The sequence below is a fragment of the Genypterus blacodes genome, unplaced genomic scaffold (genome assembly GCF_046128005.1).
Source record: "Genypterus blacodes isolate CSIRO-AG114 ecotype Tasmania unplaced genomic scaffold, CSIRO-AGI_Gbla_v1 ptg000438l_1, whole genome shotgun sequence".
NCBI classification, from domain to species: domain Eukaryota; kingdom Metazoa; phylum Chordata; class Actinopteri; order Ophidiiformes; family Ophidiidae; genus Genypterus; species Genypterus blacodes.
Genome location: NW_027467208.1, coordinates 6,297,955 through 6,312,573, shown reverse-complemented (window position 1 = coordinate 6,312,573; position 14,619 = coordinate 6,297,955). Strand labels below are relative to the sequence as shown.

The following is a 14,619-nucleotide window of genomic DNA, read 5'->3' as shown; positions in this document are numbered from 1 at the left end:
TAATGCTCTGAATAAGCAGCAGAGGCAATTTGTCACGCTAACAAACTGGGCTACCCCTCAAAGTCATTATCCTCCATCACGGAATATGTGACTCATCTGGCCTCTGGGCCGCTGACAAACGTCTCAGGTGTGGTGGGAAAACCTTTCCCACCCCAAGCTTTCTGAACAGACGCACATTAGTATAGGCATTGTGATAAAAGACGAGTCATAAATCGGCAAAAGTGCTGTTCAAACTGGATAGATGGAGGTTCAGGCACATCAATACTCTATCTGGACTTCAATGTTGGTAAAAGTACAGATTACACACTTGTGTTTACGCGTGCATTTTATAGAAGTGAGGATTATTTTGTGGCAACTTTCCGCTGCGATCCAAATGTTTCCCCGCTGGAACATTAATTCTGTTCTTCATAGTTTTCAGCAAACAAAAATGCCTTGCAGATAAGACATTGGAGAATTTGCTTCCAAAACACAATGGAGATGCAAATGAGCTGTTGATTATGCACCAGTCAATCGATGCAAGCAAACAAGTGAATGATAAGCTCGACAGTGCTCGTGCTGCAAAGTAATATGACACACAACCACCATTTTTGCGTTATTGTTTGAAATCCAATTTGGTTGCGTTTTTTTTATCTTCGAAATAAAAACAAGATAAATTCCTTTTCTGTGATTTTAATTTAAAAACCCAGCTCTCGGAGTCACATTGGGCCTCGGTGGAACATGTAAAACTGTACACACAACGCATAGGTGTTTGTATGCCGGCAAAATCCTTCATCTTGCTAGCCAGAGGCGTCTCTCCGCGCAACGCTCCCTCCTGCCAGAACTAGATCCAACTCTTAGGCACGCCGCAGGAAACCTGAAACAGATCTCTCTCTCTCTCTCTCTGTCTTGTCAGTCTTTCACGCACACACACGCAGAGAACACCTCAGATGAACGGATTCCCCTGCTATGCCCGACACTCGTCCCACAGGGAGGCCCAGCTGGGGAAAAGATAACTTATCTTTGCCGGGTTGGCAAACAGTGCCATGACTGAAGGGAAGTCCAAAAGCATCCGACACACACACACACACCCAGCAGAGAAAAGTGTTTCAAGACAGAGTGTCAATGTCACACAGGTAATATTGGAAAAGATCCTTCTAAATGTACTTTCTGTCTAAACGCCCTGCTGTTTTAAAGCCATTTGGCAAATTACAATCATCAAAAGGAATTTTCGATGGCATGTCTGATCTTTATGCAAATACAAAAATGCAAGTCTGGGAATTCATGCTATAGCAACTGAGCATAAAGTCCTCACTACCACTTTTTCTGCTGCACGTAACCGGACACCGCCTCTACACTGAATATTTCATAAGCCGTTGGACAGTCGGCAGTTTTAGCAGGAAATCAACTGCTTCAGCCAAGAGTCTGCTACAAAGATCAATGACAACTTCTCAACAACACTGGTGCACTAATGAATAATTGCACCAACAGCTGCTTTTGGGGTGGGGTAAGATAGATGTCATGTTATTTGTGTGTGAAATAGGGAGAGAGAAAGAGAGCAAGATGGAGATAGAGATGGAGAGATGGAGAAAATGGAGAACTTTTCATTTGCTGTTCGCGTTCATTTTCGCTGCTTTTCAAAACGAGCTGAGGCAGTAACATCACTTTTGTGAGGGATTACACTCTCACAGCACTTAGCAACTTGCAGGAGCTAAGCCTGTATTAAAGGGGTCAGAAAGTGCAGAACATGCTTTCTGGGGCGCTAAACTGGATGTGTGAGCGTTGTTTGTGGTAGCGGAGCGTATAAATCACAGTCTATGGAAAACGCTGATGTTTCCAGTTCTTATATGTTTTCGGGAAGAAAAAAAAAACTTAAAGCTAGCAAACGACACCGGGAGGTTTTTGTTCGTAATAAGACATTTTGATTTTGCCAAACAGTTGAGGGAGGTGACAGAAATCACAGACGCCTGCCAGGATGGGGAAAGGAAGAACATGTTCATCGTGAGCCTGATGGAAATGTTCCAATATTTGATTTTGTTATTCTTGAATGGGATTTGTAAAAAAGGAAGAGATAAAGATACTACTCATCTTCATCCAGTTTATAGCTGTTAATGCAACAATTAAGACAGAAATCCTACTACTATGAGAAGAGAGCGAGCGAGCGAGCGAGAGAGAGAGAGAGAGAGAGAATGTTGTTCATCATGTATGTTGCCCATAAAAGGAGCACCATTCCTCCAAACTTTCCAGAAACATTGTTCAGAATCATGAATGATGTCACAGTTGTTAATGACATGATGTTTAAGGGGTGGAACAGAAGAAGAGGAGGGGGGGAATAGGGGCAGGGGAGGCTGAGGTGAAATATCAGGGGGGAAGATGTTACAGGAGGGTCCAACTCAATGAATTAGGATGGTTGAGCGCAACCAAAGGCACTGAGCACTGAATAAATTCCATTTCATTACCAAGTCAGGACAGTAATGTCTTTCATCAATGGAGGAGACACAAAACAGCCCAGTTGAGTAACAGCGCCAGCCCGGTCTTAAAACAATCGGCAATTTCAGCAGAGTAACAGCCAGATAACAGAAAAGTCAGTTACTCGCCTACACTGTGGGAATAGCTTGCATCTTCCAAAATAGCTGTGATATTTTGGTGCCTGTGAGACCGTCTCCATTCGTCACACGCCACCTTCTTTTAACACAATGGTTCGCTGCCGTAATGTGAAGAGCAAAATCAATAAAAGTGTCCGAGCGTTTCGATGACAACAGCACAAATCATGTGTGTCTGGGAGCAGCTGCCACTTCACATCACCACTGTGCACTCACATCTAAAACACAACTTTACTTTCCGCGCCTCAGACGGATTTTTTTTCTCCATTAGGACTCGATGCAACATCAACATAAAAACTCCTTTGTGTGTGAGTGAGAGAGAGAGAGAGAGAGAGAGAGAGAGAGAGAGAGAGAGAGAGAGAGAGAGAGAGAGAGAGAGAGAGAGAGAGAGAGAGAGAGAGAGAGAGAGAGAGAGAGAGAGAGAGAGAGAGAGAGAGAGAGAGAGAGAGAGAGAGAGAGAGAGAGAGAGAGAGAGAGAGAGAGAGAGAGAGAGAGAGAGAGAGAGAGAGAGAGAGAGAGTGAGTGAGTGAGTGAGTGAGTGAGTGAGTGAGTGAGTGAGTGAGTGAGTGAGTGAGTGAGTGAGTGAGTGAGTGAGTGAGTGAGAGAGAGAGAGAGAGAGAGGGTGAGAGTGAGAGTGAGAGTGAGAGAGAGAGAGACTGAACCATTTTCTATAAATACTAGGGGACTGCAAATTCAGAAAATGACGTGACCTTTTATGATAATTCGCAGGAACAGAGCTAAACTGAGTCAACCTGAAGGACTCGTGGTTTCTTCTATAGACACTTGATGGGGTGTCAACTAGACCTCACATGGTGTCAAGAAAGACGTTGGTGTCAGCCTTGATGGAGTGCGAGATGTGATTTATGGAACGTGTATAATCTCTGTAAATGCAGTTTCCTTACAATATAACTACATACAGTATACAGCTTCTTTGAATTAAAGACAAAAAGAATATTAGAGAGGTAATATCGCCATTTCGCACTTCACATTTAACCTTGCGCGTACAGAACCGCTTCAAGCCAGGCTTTGTTCCCAGGAAGTCAAAGATATATACACTACAGCTGTGGAGCCTTTTCCTTCTTAAACTTCGAAGATTGCATTTGTTCTCCCTCAGCGACACGGTGCCGAGGAGCTTGTGCGGCGCCAGCTCATACAGCGACGCTTCTTTATCGCTGTACTGAAGTGAAGCAGCTCCCACTGTCACTATGCTGAGGGCAACGCAGTAAAAACACCATAGGTAGTCTAACAACTGTTTGACGAGCCAGGAACTTAATCAGATATATGAAGGCAGTAAAAGAATACGGCTTCAAGAGAACACTGTGACAACTCATTAATAGTGGTTGGGGGTCACTCCAAGTGCATATCCTTGCCTCAAGAGCAGGATCAGGACTATTATGAACCACGTGACACTATTGAACCCCAAATCCCCCTGAGCTCTGGCCCGTGACTGTTAAATATGATTAAGTTATCAACATAATTGCAGAGGCAAAGTGTCAAACCCCGGGAAAAAAAGATGGAGAGCACCTGTCCTTGGAAATTAATACATGGATGCATCTGTCTGCACCCTGCTGTGTGGGTGAGTGACAGCGATGACAAGGGAGAGGGAGAGAGGCAGAGAGAGAGAGAGTGCGAGACAGAGAGATAGAGAGAGGGGCTGAGAGAGACAGAGAGAGTGAGAGTGACGGTGCAGCACATGACAGAGCGGAACGACCCTGCGTGATGCTGACGGACACGCCGGACCGGATCAGCTCGCTTCCGGGTTCCGGGCTGATGTCTCTCGGCGCCACGATTAGGAAGTTAAAATCTCTCTCACAGGAAATCCGTTGCAAAATCGCGCCCTTCGAAAAATCGTTCACACAGGAAATCGACAATTAAAACCACCACACACACCACGTTAACTTTCATATTTGGATGAAAACTCGCTAAGTGTGGGGGAGTCACTCTCTGCTTTTAAGTCCCACAAGGCAAGGAAAGTTGTAGCTACAGCTGCGGGGACTACGCAGCGGTGTGTGTGTGTGTGTGTGTGCAGTCACATTAGGTCAAATGATGCACCTGACTTGTCCCCAAAGCAAGTGGCCGAACCAGTGAGCCACACACACACGGCAAGGTGCCTCAGCCGGAGTAATGAGCCGTCAGACTTCCTCCAAAGGACATCGGAGGCAACACTGCTATTTGAAACGTAACCCGACACGGCCGTAGTAACATTAATAATTAGCTTCTGTTGTTAGTTGTTGTGCTAAGTCGCTAGGAGTAGAATGACGCCAAAGTGAGTGAAATTAACATGACGACCCGGACCACAATGAGGACTCACTGGGAACACCGCCGTCTCCTGACCGTAACAGTTGCCGGAGAACAAGCCCGACGTGGGAAATATCGGCTAGCTTACCATGGGTCGAACTCGTGGATGATGCTCTCGAACCGGATCACCGCGAAAAGTCTGGAGCTGAATCCCGCCAGGCAGGCCAGGAAAAGAATGCTAAAGGAGAGTAAAGACTGCCACCCCGCCGGCTGTGTCAGTCCGCCTGACAGGCCTCCTTTGCCCCCTCCTCCTCCTCCTCCACCCCCGGCGTTGGGTCGGTTGTTTCCGTGCACCGAGCCGCCGGCGTTGGCGGACGCTTTGTGCTTGCCGTCGCTGGTTGCGTGGTGCTCCGCCATTTCTGCGTGCGGTGTCGGGTTAGGTTTGCTCGAGCGTCCCTCCTGCCACGCTCCCGTCTCTCCCTCCGCTCCGCACTGTCGTGAACCTCCTTTAGGTCAGCGCCCGGTTTTTGGCGGTATCCTGTCGTATGTGTCCCCCCGGGTATGGCGCTTCAATTCGGTAGCACTTCTTCCAAGGATAGCCGTCACATCTCCAAACGCACACTCGGGCGCCACATTACGAGCCGCAATACTCAATCCGCTACACCGCTCCAAGCCGGTGGAAAGGGAAGACAGAGTGGGTGGAGCCATATGAAGCTGTCAGCCTATCAGATATGGACAGATACGAGGGGGCAGAGACGCATTGTGCTTAGCCAATAGAAGAGCAGCAGTGGCTTGACAGACAGATAAACCCACTAATAGCAGTCCAGTAAATTATGGCAAAAGAGATTGGAAATAAGGATTATCCCATGTTCTCTATTAAATTGAGTCATTCTTAATGCTCACTATAAATAAAACCTTTATTATTCAGGCACAAAGTTGCCAGTATAGAATTGAATTAGTCCTTCCACAAAGAGTAATGCAAAGAAAGATGAAAACAGAAACTCTTTCAAACTCTATAGGCAGGTGCGTGGAGATGAATGTTCTTTCTGACTGCAATAATACTGTTGCCCTTGGATGTTCTGGGCTAGGTGGTAGGTTGGTAATAGAGATTGATGCGTCTCATCATTATTTTGTCCCCCAGCAAAGACAAAAGCCGAACATTCATCATTCTGTTAAATTCAAGATGCACTCTCACAACTTCCCTGGAGCATTGAAAGCCAGTATTGGCATTAGATAGCTTTTTTTGACGATTTCAAATAAATGTCAAAGTTGTGATTGATCGTATGCATTGTAGACAGAAGGGGAGTTCTCCAAAATAGAGGAATTACAGTCATCGCCACTGTCATAAAGAAACATATTTCATATTCAAGTCACAATGTAGACAAAAATTCTCTCCCTCATCTCCCCTAACTGCTATATTTGGACCTGCTTCAGTGTTTCATCTTTCCCTTGGAGCATTGTAGAATCAAAGAAACCTAATCCTTTACAAACATTGATGTAATTAAATCAGTGACCCTCAAGAACTTAATTAGAAATTCAAATTGTGAATTGAAAACGTTTATGAAACGATACACCACCTGCTTTCAATGCACAAAGCAGTCGCTGGGGGTATAAACAGAAATTGGGTGATGGACAATGTACAAATGAACTACAAACAGAAGCTATTTATCTGCACTCAATCAATCCTCATCAAATTTGATTTCATTTGAATCATTTTTTATTTGACAACTCAATGCCCGTACTGAATTTGCATCAACAGTATTTACTGCTACGCTGTCACACATAAGATGATGAATTAAAAATGTAAATGAAATATTCATGCCGGAGAATTGGCTACTGGAGTGCGGGCGCTATCTAACAGACTTATCTTCTGTACAAGCCAGAGGGAGATAAGAGGGGGGATGATGAGTGTACAGTGGAAGAGAGACGGGGAGATTGAAGGCAGATAATAAAGGAGAAGAAAAGCAGGATAATAAAAACTGATGGGGGTCATCAAGAAGAATAGATGGAGCGGGAGACGAGAATAAGAGTTTTGACTTCATGCAGAATTCAACACAGCGAATTTAGAGTTGCCGGCAGACAGTGTGCTGCATCTGAAAGTCAGTAGGAAGTCCCACACGTGCACAAAAGTCTGTGTGCACACAAACACACACCAGACATCAATAATGGTGGGTGCAGTGAGTGCAAATATAAGTATTCACACCAAACAATGCTTATTTTGACTGAGGAATATGTGTACACACATACTTCAAGGCCCACACACAGACACACATCTACACACAGTGTTTCGATCATTCATCAAGGCCCGTTTATCCCATGATGATGTACATTCTAGCCATTCCCTCATTCCCCTCTGCCTCAATTCCGAATGGATGACCTTTGAGACAAATGGAAATTCAGGCTGTGAAGATTGCTTCAATCGCATCCATTGTCAAAAGGCCAAGGCTTGATAAAAGCCAGCCAAACGAGTGCTGTTGCCAGGCAGGGCTGCTTTGCTTTGCTCTGTCTCCAGAGGCAGGTTGAGTGTTTGTCTTGGCTTTTTCATTCTTCTGTGTTTGTTTCCCAAGAACATTAGGGCCTCACAGACTTTACGTGTGGCATTTGGGATGTCTTCATTTCTTTACTTTGCCAAAGGCCAGTCATGCAAAAAGACACCTTGGAACAAACACTCATTCTCTTTCTGTCTGTCAGTCAGACTTTCTCCATGAGTGAATGTGTGTGTGTGTTTGAGTGAGGCAGAGGTGTCATCAGTGGTCAAGAAGTTTATAATCATCTTGTCAGTTTTTGCACTTTGTTTTGCCTATACTGATGCCGATGCAGCCTGCCCTGAAACCTATTACCTACAGGCAGTATTGATGGGCTTCAATGAATTCCCACTCCATCATCTGTGAGTCAACTATCTCTGACAGCAGCACAGTTGTTAGTACACTGTTCAAGAAAGGCTCCACTCGCATGCATGAGCAGATGGTGTGTGAATTGTACAGTGGAAAGGAACCTAGCGGTGATATATGTGGTGGCACGTCTTTGCCTATTCTCCAGCATAGATGTGTCACGGAAGCCACGGCCGCTGGAGGTTGTGAGAACATGGCACAGTAGTGTGGGCGCAGAGTACAGGATGGCATCAGTGATGTTGATGCGATGACCTCATAGGGGTAAATACAGTTTTTACAGGAAGATGTCATACAGCAATGTAGGCTACTACAAATCGCATCATAGGCTGTGGTAAAGAGAAGGAGAGAAGAGAGAAAAGAAAAGAAAGAGAGGACATCCCACCCAGAGACCCAACCCCACAGTCGCACAACCCACCCATCACAGATACACTAACACAAAGTGAGAGGGGCAACGCATTCATACAGACAAAGCCATTCAGATCTACAGTATGGTGAGTGTTTCATTCATCCCAGCTGCAGGTCACGCAAACACCACACAGAAAGGATGGAAGCTGAGATTCGAACCCTTGTGTCCATGTTTTCATTTATATTCCGGTTTGCTTTTGTCATCACACATTAATACTATATAATTATGGAACACAGCGAGTTTTTAGGACGCCACAGAGATCTGTCTGTGATGAAGTGAAACAGGGTGATGATTAACCAGTGACAGAAGATCAGCGGTGCACAGACTGATGCGCCACAATCCTTAACCCAAATGAGAGCATTCACATAATAAAAGTGCTGAGCATCCCAATGAGGTTCAGCATTCAACTATTCTGAACACTTTATCTGTGTGTGGACAACAGACAGTTTTGACGCATGCCACCAGAATCCCTTTTATATCTGAATAATATAACATTTACATTTCCTCATTTTGTAAAGGCTTTTATCCAAAGCGTCGCACATACAGGATGAGATGACTCAAGACAATTCACTTTAATGCGTATAATGACACAAAAACATCGTCTCCCCCGAGCAAAAGCTGCCGACCGGGTCATTTTATCTGACAACATGGACTTTTCAGCGAGTGCACAGGACCCTCATCAGTGACACACCATTTCACACTGAGGATGCCTCATTTCTTCAAGCAGTCAACAGGGCACCGAGAAGCAGTTAAAGCTTCCAGCTATGAACATGACCCACTTAGGACAATACTCAGTAAAATGGCTCAACGGTGATGAAATGAACACCAGCAGCTTTGTGGTTTCGGCCTGTTATAATGCGGCTGTTATCACCATAATATCAGAAGTGATCGCTGCATTACTTGGCGTTTCACAGTCATGCCCTGCATTTTTTTTTTAAATCCATATCAAATGATAAATTATGAAGTACCGCTACAAACTGTTTTCTAACAGAATACGGTATGATCCATCATCAGGAGATCTAAGAGCATTTTGCTCAATTTATAGGGCTGCATCTGCCTCAGGATTGCATTCATCGGATTCATTTGTCATCTTCTGAAGCACATGAGAAGTTGTTTTTCCCAAAGTGGCTGTGAGCTGTAGAAACAATGAGAACAAATATCTCCTCTCTTTTTTTATTTGATTACTATGTGACAGAGTCAACAAAGCAATCAATACAATAAGCCTCAGTTTTTGACAGTTTAAAAATAAATAAATAAATAAATAATACTGTCTCACCCTCACGACTTCCATTTTAGCCAACACACTCGTTTCCTAGAATGGAAAGAGGGAAAGAGTTGTTTTAAATAATTATTTGTAATAAGACTTTTAATGACAATAATTATACAAGAACATTTCAAAATGCTTGTATAATTACGCAAATGAAACTGTTACTCACATCTGAAATGAAGCACACAAATAAAGATAGAAAACCTTTCTTATTTAAAAACATATACAGTCTATATATGTACTGTTTATATATCAGTATAGAAAATGGCCCTTAAACATTAACAGAGCCCCACATGCATCAAAATTGATTGTAACCCGTCAAGCAGCTAAGTGTGCCTGCAGCGTTTCATCCCAGCCGACTGGAACAGCACATAAAAAGTTCAGGAGAAAGTTTGACAGGAGGTTCAAACCGGAGCTCGACCCAAAACCCATTTGTTATCCCCTGAAAGTTGCCTAACACCTCTGTCTCTTCAGAATAACAGCTCCCTTATCAGCACTGCCCTGGCTTCAACATGAGGCCATTCCAACATGAGAAATATAGTGCGTGGAAAACATTCAAACTTGGCCTGACATCGTCCCTCAGGGGAAGAGAAAAATATGACTCATGCATAGAAATATTGAAGTATGCTTCCCAATTTCCCAGCTGCCTCAACTTGAGGAATTGCCCATCCTTCGCTTTCTTGAGTGGCCAACATTTGCTCTCTCAATACACAAGACAACAGAATTATGAGATTTCGCTCCAATGACAGGCTTGAAAACGTGGCAGCAACATTCCGGTCGTCCCCCCTTTCTCAAACAAGAGGAGCAGACGTGGAGAGAGCTGACATATTGATTCTGCCGTGGTCACAGCGTGCATGAAGACTCAAAAATGAACTGTCAAGTGGTTCTCAAATCAGGTGCACTATTGAACTGCAAGTCAAAGCCAGCTGCTACCTCTCGTGTCACATTTACGTGTCACCTCGTGGCTTTATGGGGCCCACTTGAAGCGCATCAAGGAATAAACGCCACATGTCACTTCACACATTCTGTAAGGCTGAAACTAGTCTGCACTCTGATCAAAGCTTCATCCTGTGGGACGTTATTCAAGGGACCGTATTCTGCCTCCACGGCCCCAGGCCTGCAAAAGTGCCCCTTTGATCAGATTAGATCTTTATTTGTTGTTGTTATTTCACCTCCATTAAGGAGTGACAGTGTAAATAGTGTTAAATATATCACTTAAAGCTACGCTGCTACTTAGCATTCACAGCTGTGATTCCAAACTTTCTGTTCCAAAGACAAAAGCAAAGGAGGCACATGGCTACTTAGTATTCATAGGTCACCTTCTTTTACAAATCCTGTTCAGATGATCCTCTTGTGATGTGCATATACTATAATTTTAGGCACAGAATAATAAGAACCATTCACAGAACCATGGAACGGGAGTCTATACAATTCATGTCTGCAGGGATGAAACCAAGAACGGCCGTCACGTGGGATTTTACCAAGTTTTGTTCAGTCAAATGCCTCAACATGACCATATCAAGTAATCTGATTACTCTACTCCACCTGTACTCCTTCCCACATCCTGTCTTCTAAACAGGACAGGATCTGGTAGGATGGGAGGCTGCTCAATATTTTGTCACACATCATTATAATGACTACAAATAACTAGTGTTGATGCTATTTTTGCGCTTCACATTTTACCATTCATACCTGACCTGAGCCTACTTGGATTTCGGCTTGATATACCTTTAATATGGTGTGAAGGAGGTCTGGATTATGTTGCGCATGCAGGATTGACATGTTGCAGAGGAGACGACTCAGTGGCCTCCTGAGCCACTCTGCCGTTTCTCATTGAAGATCAACCAGTCTGTCACAACAACAAACAGTCATTCTATACAGACAAATTAATATGGAGCAGAGATTAAATTATATACTGAGATAAATTAGTCCTAAATCATCATCACTCTGCACATGCAACTAGGGAGTGCTTAATGCAGCGGACTGGCATCCTCCTGGTGAGCGCAAATGATCAAATCAATGCAGCGTCTGTTAGAGGGGAAGAGGCAATATAGTTGCCAAGGCGCATTCTTCTTAAATGAAAGCTAACGGCAGACTCAATAACATCCTCCCAAGACCAACGCCCTCAGATGAAGCACACCGCCATGTTTGTCCTTCATGAGTTTCTTCAATTAAGTGCTTGGGCTGCCCCTCAAAACGAGCTTATAATAACACAATATTCATTCAGCAATAAGGAAATGAAAGTCGTGCCAGAACCACTGAGACCACTACAAGAGGATAGCTGATCTAATGGCTCCTAATACACCAGCAGTTTTATCTTCCCACTTTTTGAGCCTCAGCTGTCTGCTGCTCTGATCTCACAAGCAGATCATCCCACAGACCGTTGCTGCACTGTGTAATTGTGGCTCGCGGCCATTATGTTTCTTCAAGAGCGTGGCTGGTGGTTCTGCAAATGCTGCACCGTGAACGTTGCTGTGTAGAATGGCAGGCAAACATCATCACGTGGGTGTTTGGAATGAACCAGGAAGCCGTTGCCCTTTACAAGCGGTGATATTGTCTTCACGTGATTGACTTTATGGGTAAACAACCTGAGACACAGACGACACCTGGAGAGCAGCGAGAGGAGCTGATGTTCAATCCAGCAGCAATTTGTCTTCCTCGTCTTCTCCTTACAGGAGCTTAAAATATAGTTTATAGGTCTCACCAACCAACGCATTCCTCAGCCTCTTTGATTGATGTATGAGGCATCCCCATGGCAACCACCATGTGGGAATGATAAGTGACTTTGGCAGGAGAATGTCTCCTTCTGGATCATAAGCCTACCTAAGGGTTATGTGAGCATTCGTGACTTTGTGTAAGAGATGACGAGTTCTTTACTTAACGCTCCCCGTCTGCTGTTCCCTCCCACATAAAGGGTTAATCAGATTAGAAAGTATGACCGCTGAGTAACTGATAAGGCTGCTGTGTGTGTACATTGCGGTGCCACAGGTACGGAGTTTACCAACGCTAACGGCAGGCCCCACTTGAGTTTATGTATTGTGGCAGATTGTCACAGGTGAAGGATGGAAATGAGCTGTGAACAAAGGACTCAAACTGAGAAATTTGTTATGAAGCAGCTGTTTAAATGCAATTAGGCCTCACCAGGATGTAAAATGACTCCAAGTGTTCGGCGGCTGGTCGTTGCCATAAATGTGCGACTCTTAGTAAATGACCTGTCACATCCTGAGCTCAGGCCCTTCATTTTCACCACGGGTGGGGTGAACGCAGGAACTGGAACATTTGTGGATGTGGCCTCCGGCAGGAACAATTGTGGCCTTTATGTGCAGGGCTGGATCCAATAGAACCATGGTGCCCTCTACTGGCTAAAAGACAAAATGCAGACGTGTGAAGCATACCGGGGGTTATACTGTGGTTGTTGCAGTGTGCACTTTTACTTCCTCCTGGGAAATTTGGAGAGGATCCCTCAAACAACACCTGCAGCGTCAACACATCCAGAAGAGATCTCTTACACTTTGTTTTGACAGTCCATCCATCCATCCATCTTTTAACAAAGGTTTGCATTTTTTGGTCAGGATATACCGGCATGACAGGGTTACAATTAAAGGATTATTGCTGACAGATTGAAGATGCTGCGTAATTCCCAGATTAAAGGAACGCCTTTAAACGCTTGTCTCAGACTGTTAACCAAACCGTGCACCACATCTACTGAATTTAAGGCTTTGCTCTCTTTGTGGCTCTTGGATTAAAATGACAAAAAAATAATAAAATCAATTCAATTGGGTATTGAAATGAAGACATTATTCTCTGACTGACACTTAAATGTGTGTGTCGAGTAAAAAGGCTTCAAGGAGGCGTTCACAGGCTTTCACTCAAAGAAAAAGGAAACAAAAGTACGCCGACTCAAAATTGGCGTCACATTATTTGATCGTGAAGAATGACAAAATCTTTTACTTTTGACAGTATATTTATGATGTAAAATAGTTCAGAATTGATCACAGGCATGTAGATCCTGGAGTGTTGTCAATTTGCCTGTGGAACAACCCACATCCACTGTGCCTGTGGCAGAGTTTATGTAAATAGAGTCTGTAAATTCTCGAATAAGGCAATGAAATCTCCCTGAGGGGCGTCTCAGCTTACTGTAGCTGATAAATCACTTTCCCCAGTGCTTCCACGTGCGCTTGTTTAACAGTTCATGTATTTTCAGTGCCACTGCCTCCCACCCACCGTCCAAATTAAGGTGGTTTGAATGATTCCTGGTCTATTCTGACATTTCTGACATGATAGAATGACAGCTGGAGAAGGAAATGTTCACATATCACTTCTATGACAGCTGAGTGTGAAATCATGCATAAAATAAGACATTCGACATCAGCCTACAGACAAATACACACATGCACACACACACCTGCCTCCCATTGCCGGTAATTTCCTGCTCATTTTGCTATGAGTGCCGATCTGTGTAGTCTAAGCAGTCACTTATTGCTGGCAGAGGCTGCTTGAGTTGAGCAAAATAGAATCAGGGAGCCAAAGGATGAGTTAAAAGCAGCAGCCTGCAAGGCAGACAGACAGATGGGCTGTTGGAGAGAGAGAGAGAGAGAGACAGACAGACAGACAGGCAAACAGACACAGACACTTGTTCCACTCTGAGTCAACATTTAGGCACAGGATCAGGGGTCTGTCAGCGTCAGACAACACAGCCTGGCCTGCTGAATGCCTTACCTTGGCATCCTGCAACACACACACACACAGTTCCAAACAAAGCATTAGACACCGTCTGTCTGTCAAAAGCGCAGAGCAGAGATGTGACGTGCTGTCACATTTGCCATATTATGATAACCTGTAACGCCCCAGAGCATCGCCACGGTCACCAAGTGCTGGAAAACCTGGAGGAGTGGATTAGAATGGATTTAGCGTATGAATGAGCGATTGTGCGTGGCAGTACAAACACACAGATCTGTGTATATATAGAATAGCGTGCAAGGTACAATATATGGATTTACATGTCAGCACAGTGTGTGTGAGCACGCCTGGGAGCCATCGATAGGCGCCCGGATGGTGAGCCGCTGCCCTGCTGGAGCTCAGATTGTTGCTTTCTGGCACTCCCATTTTCTCAAAAGCCTCAAAATAGAGTGTGCATTTTAGATGAGGAAGAACCGCGGGCGATTATATCTCAAGCAGGTGACATTATGACTGGGCCGGGGAGATTTGAAGAAAGATGTTTAGCTGTAAAGGGAGACT

The 14,619-nt window shown here is 44.4% G+C and overlaps 1 protein-coding gene across 1 annotated transcript in view; it reads right to left on the bottom strand.

The window, feature by feature from the left end:
- LOC142989895 (dolichyl-diphosphooligosaccharide--protein glycosyltransferase subunit STT3B) overlaps nucleotides 1-5,500 on the bottom strand; it is a 50,348-nt gene extending 44,848 nt beyond the window's left edge. Inside the window, exon 1 of the mRNA XM_076139635.1 lies at nucleotides 4,966-5,500. Within this exon, the coding sequence (XP_075995750.1) occupies nucleotides 4,966-5,234 (269 nt within the window). The 5' untranslated portion in view covers nucleotides 5,235-5,500. The remainder of the gene's footprint in view (nucleotides 1-4,965) is intronic.
- Nucleotides 5,501-14,619: the final 9,119 nt, after the last annotated feature.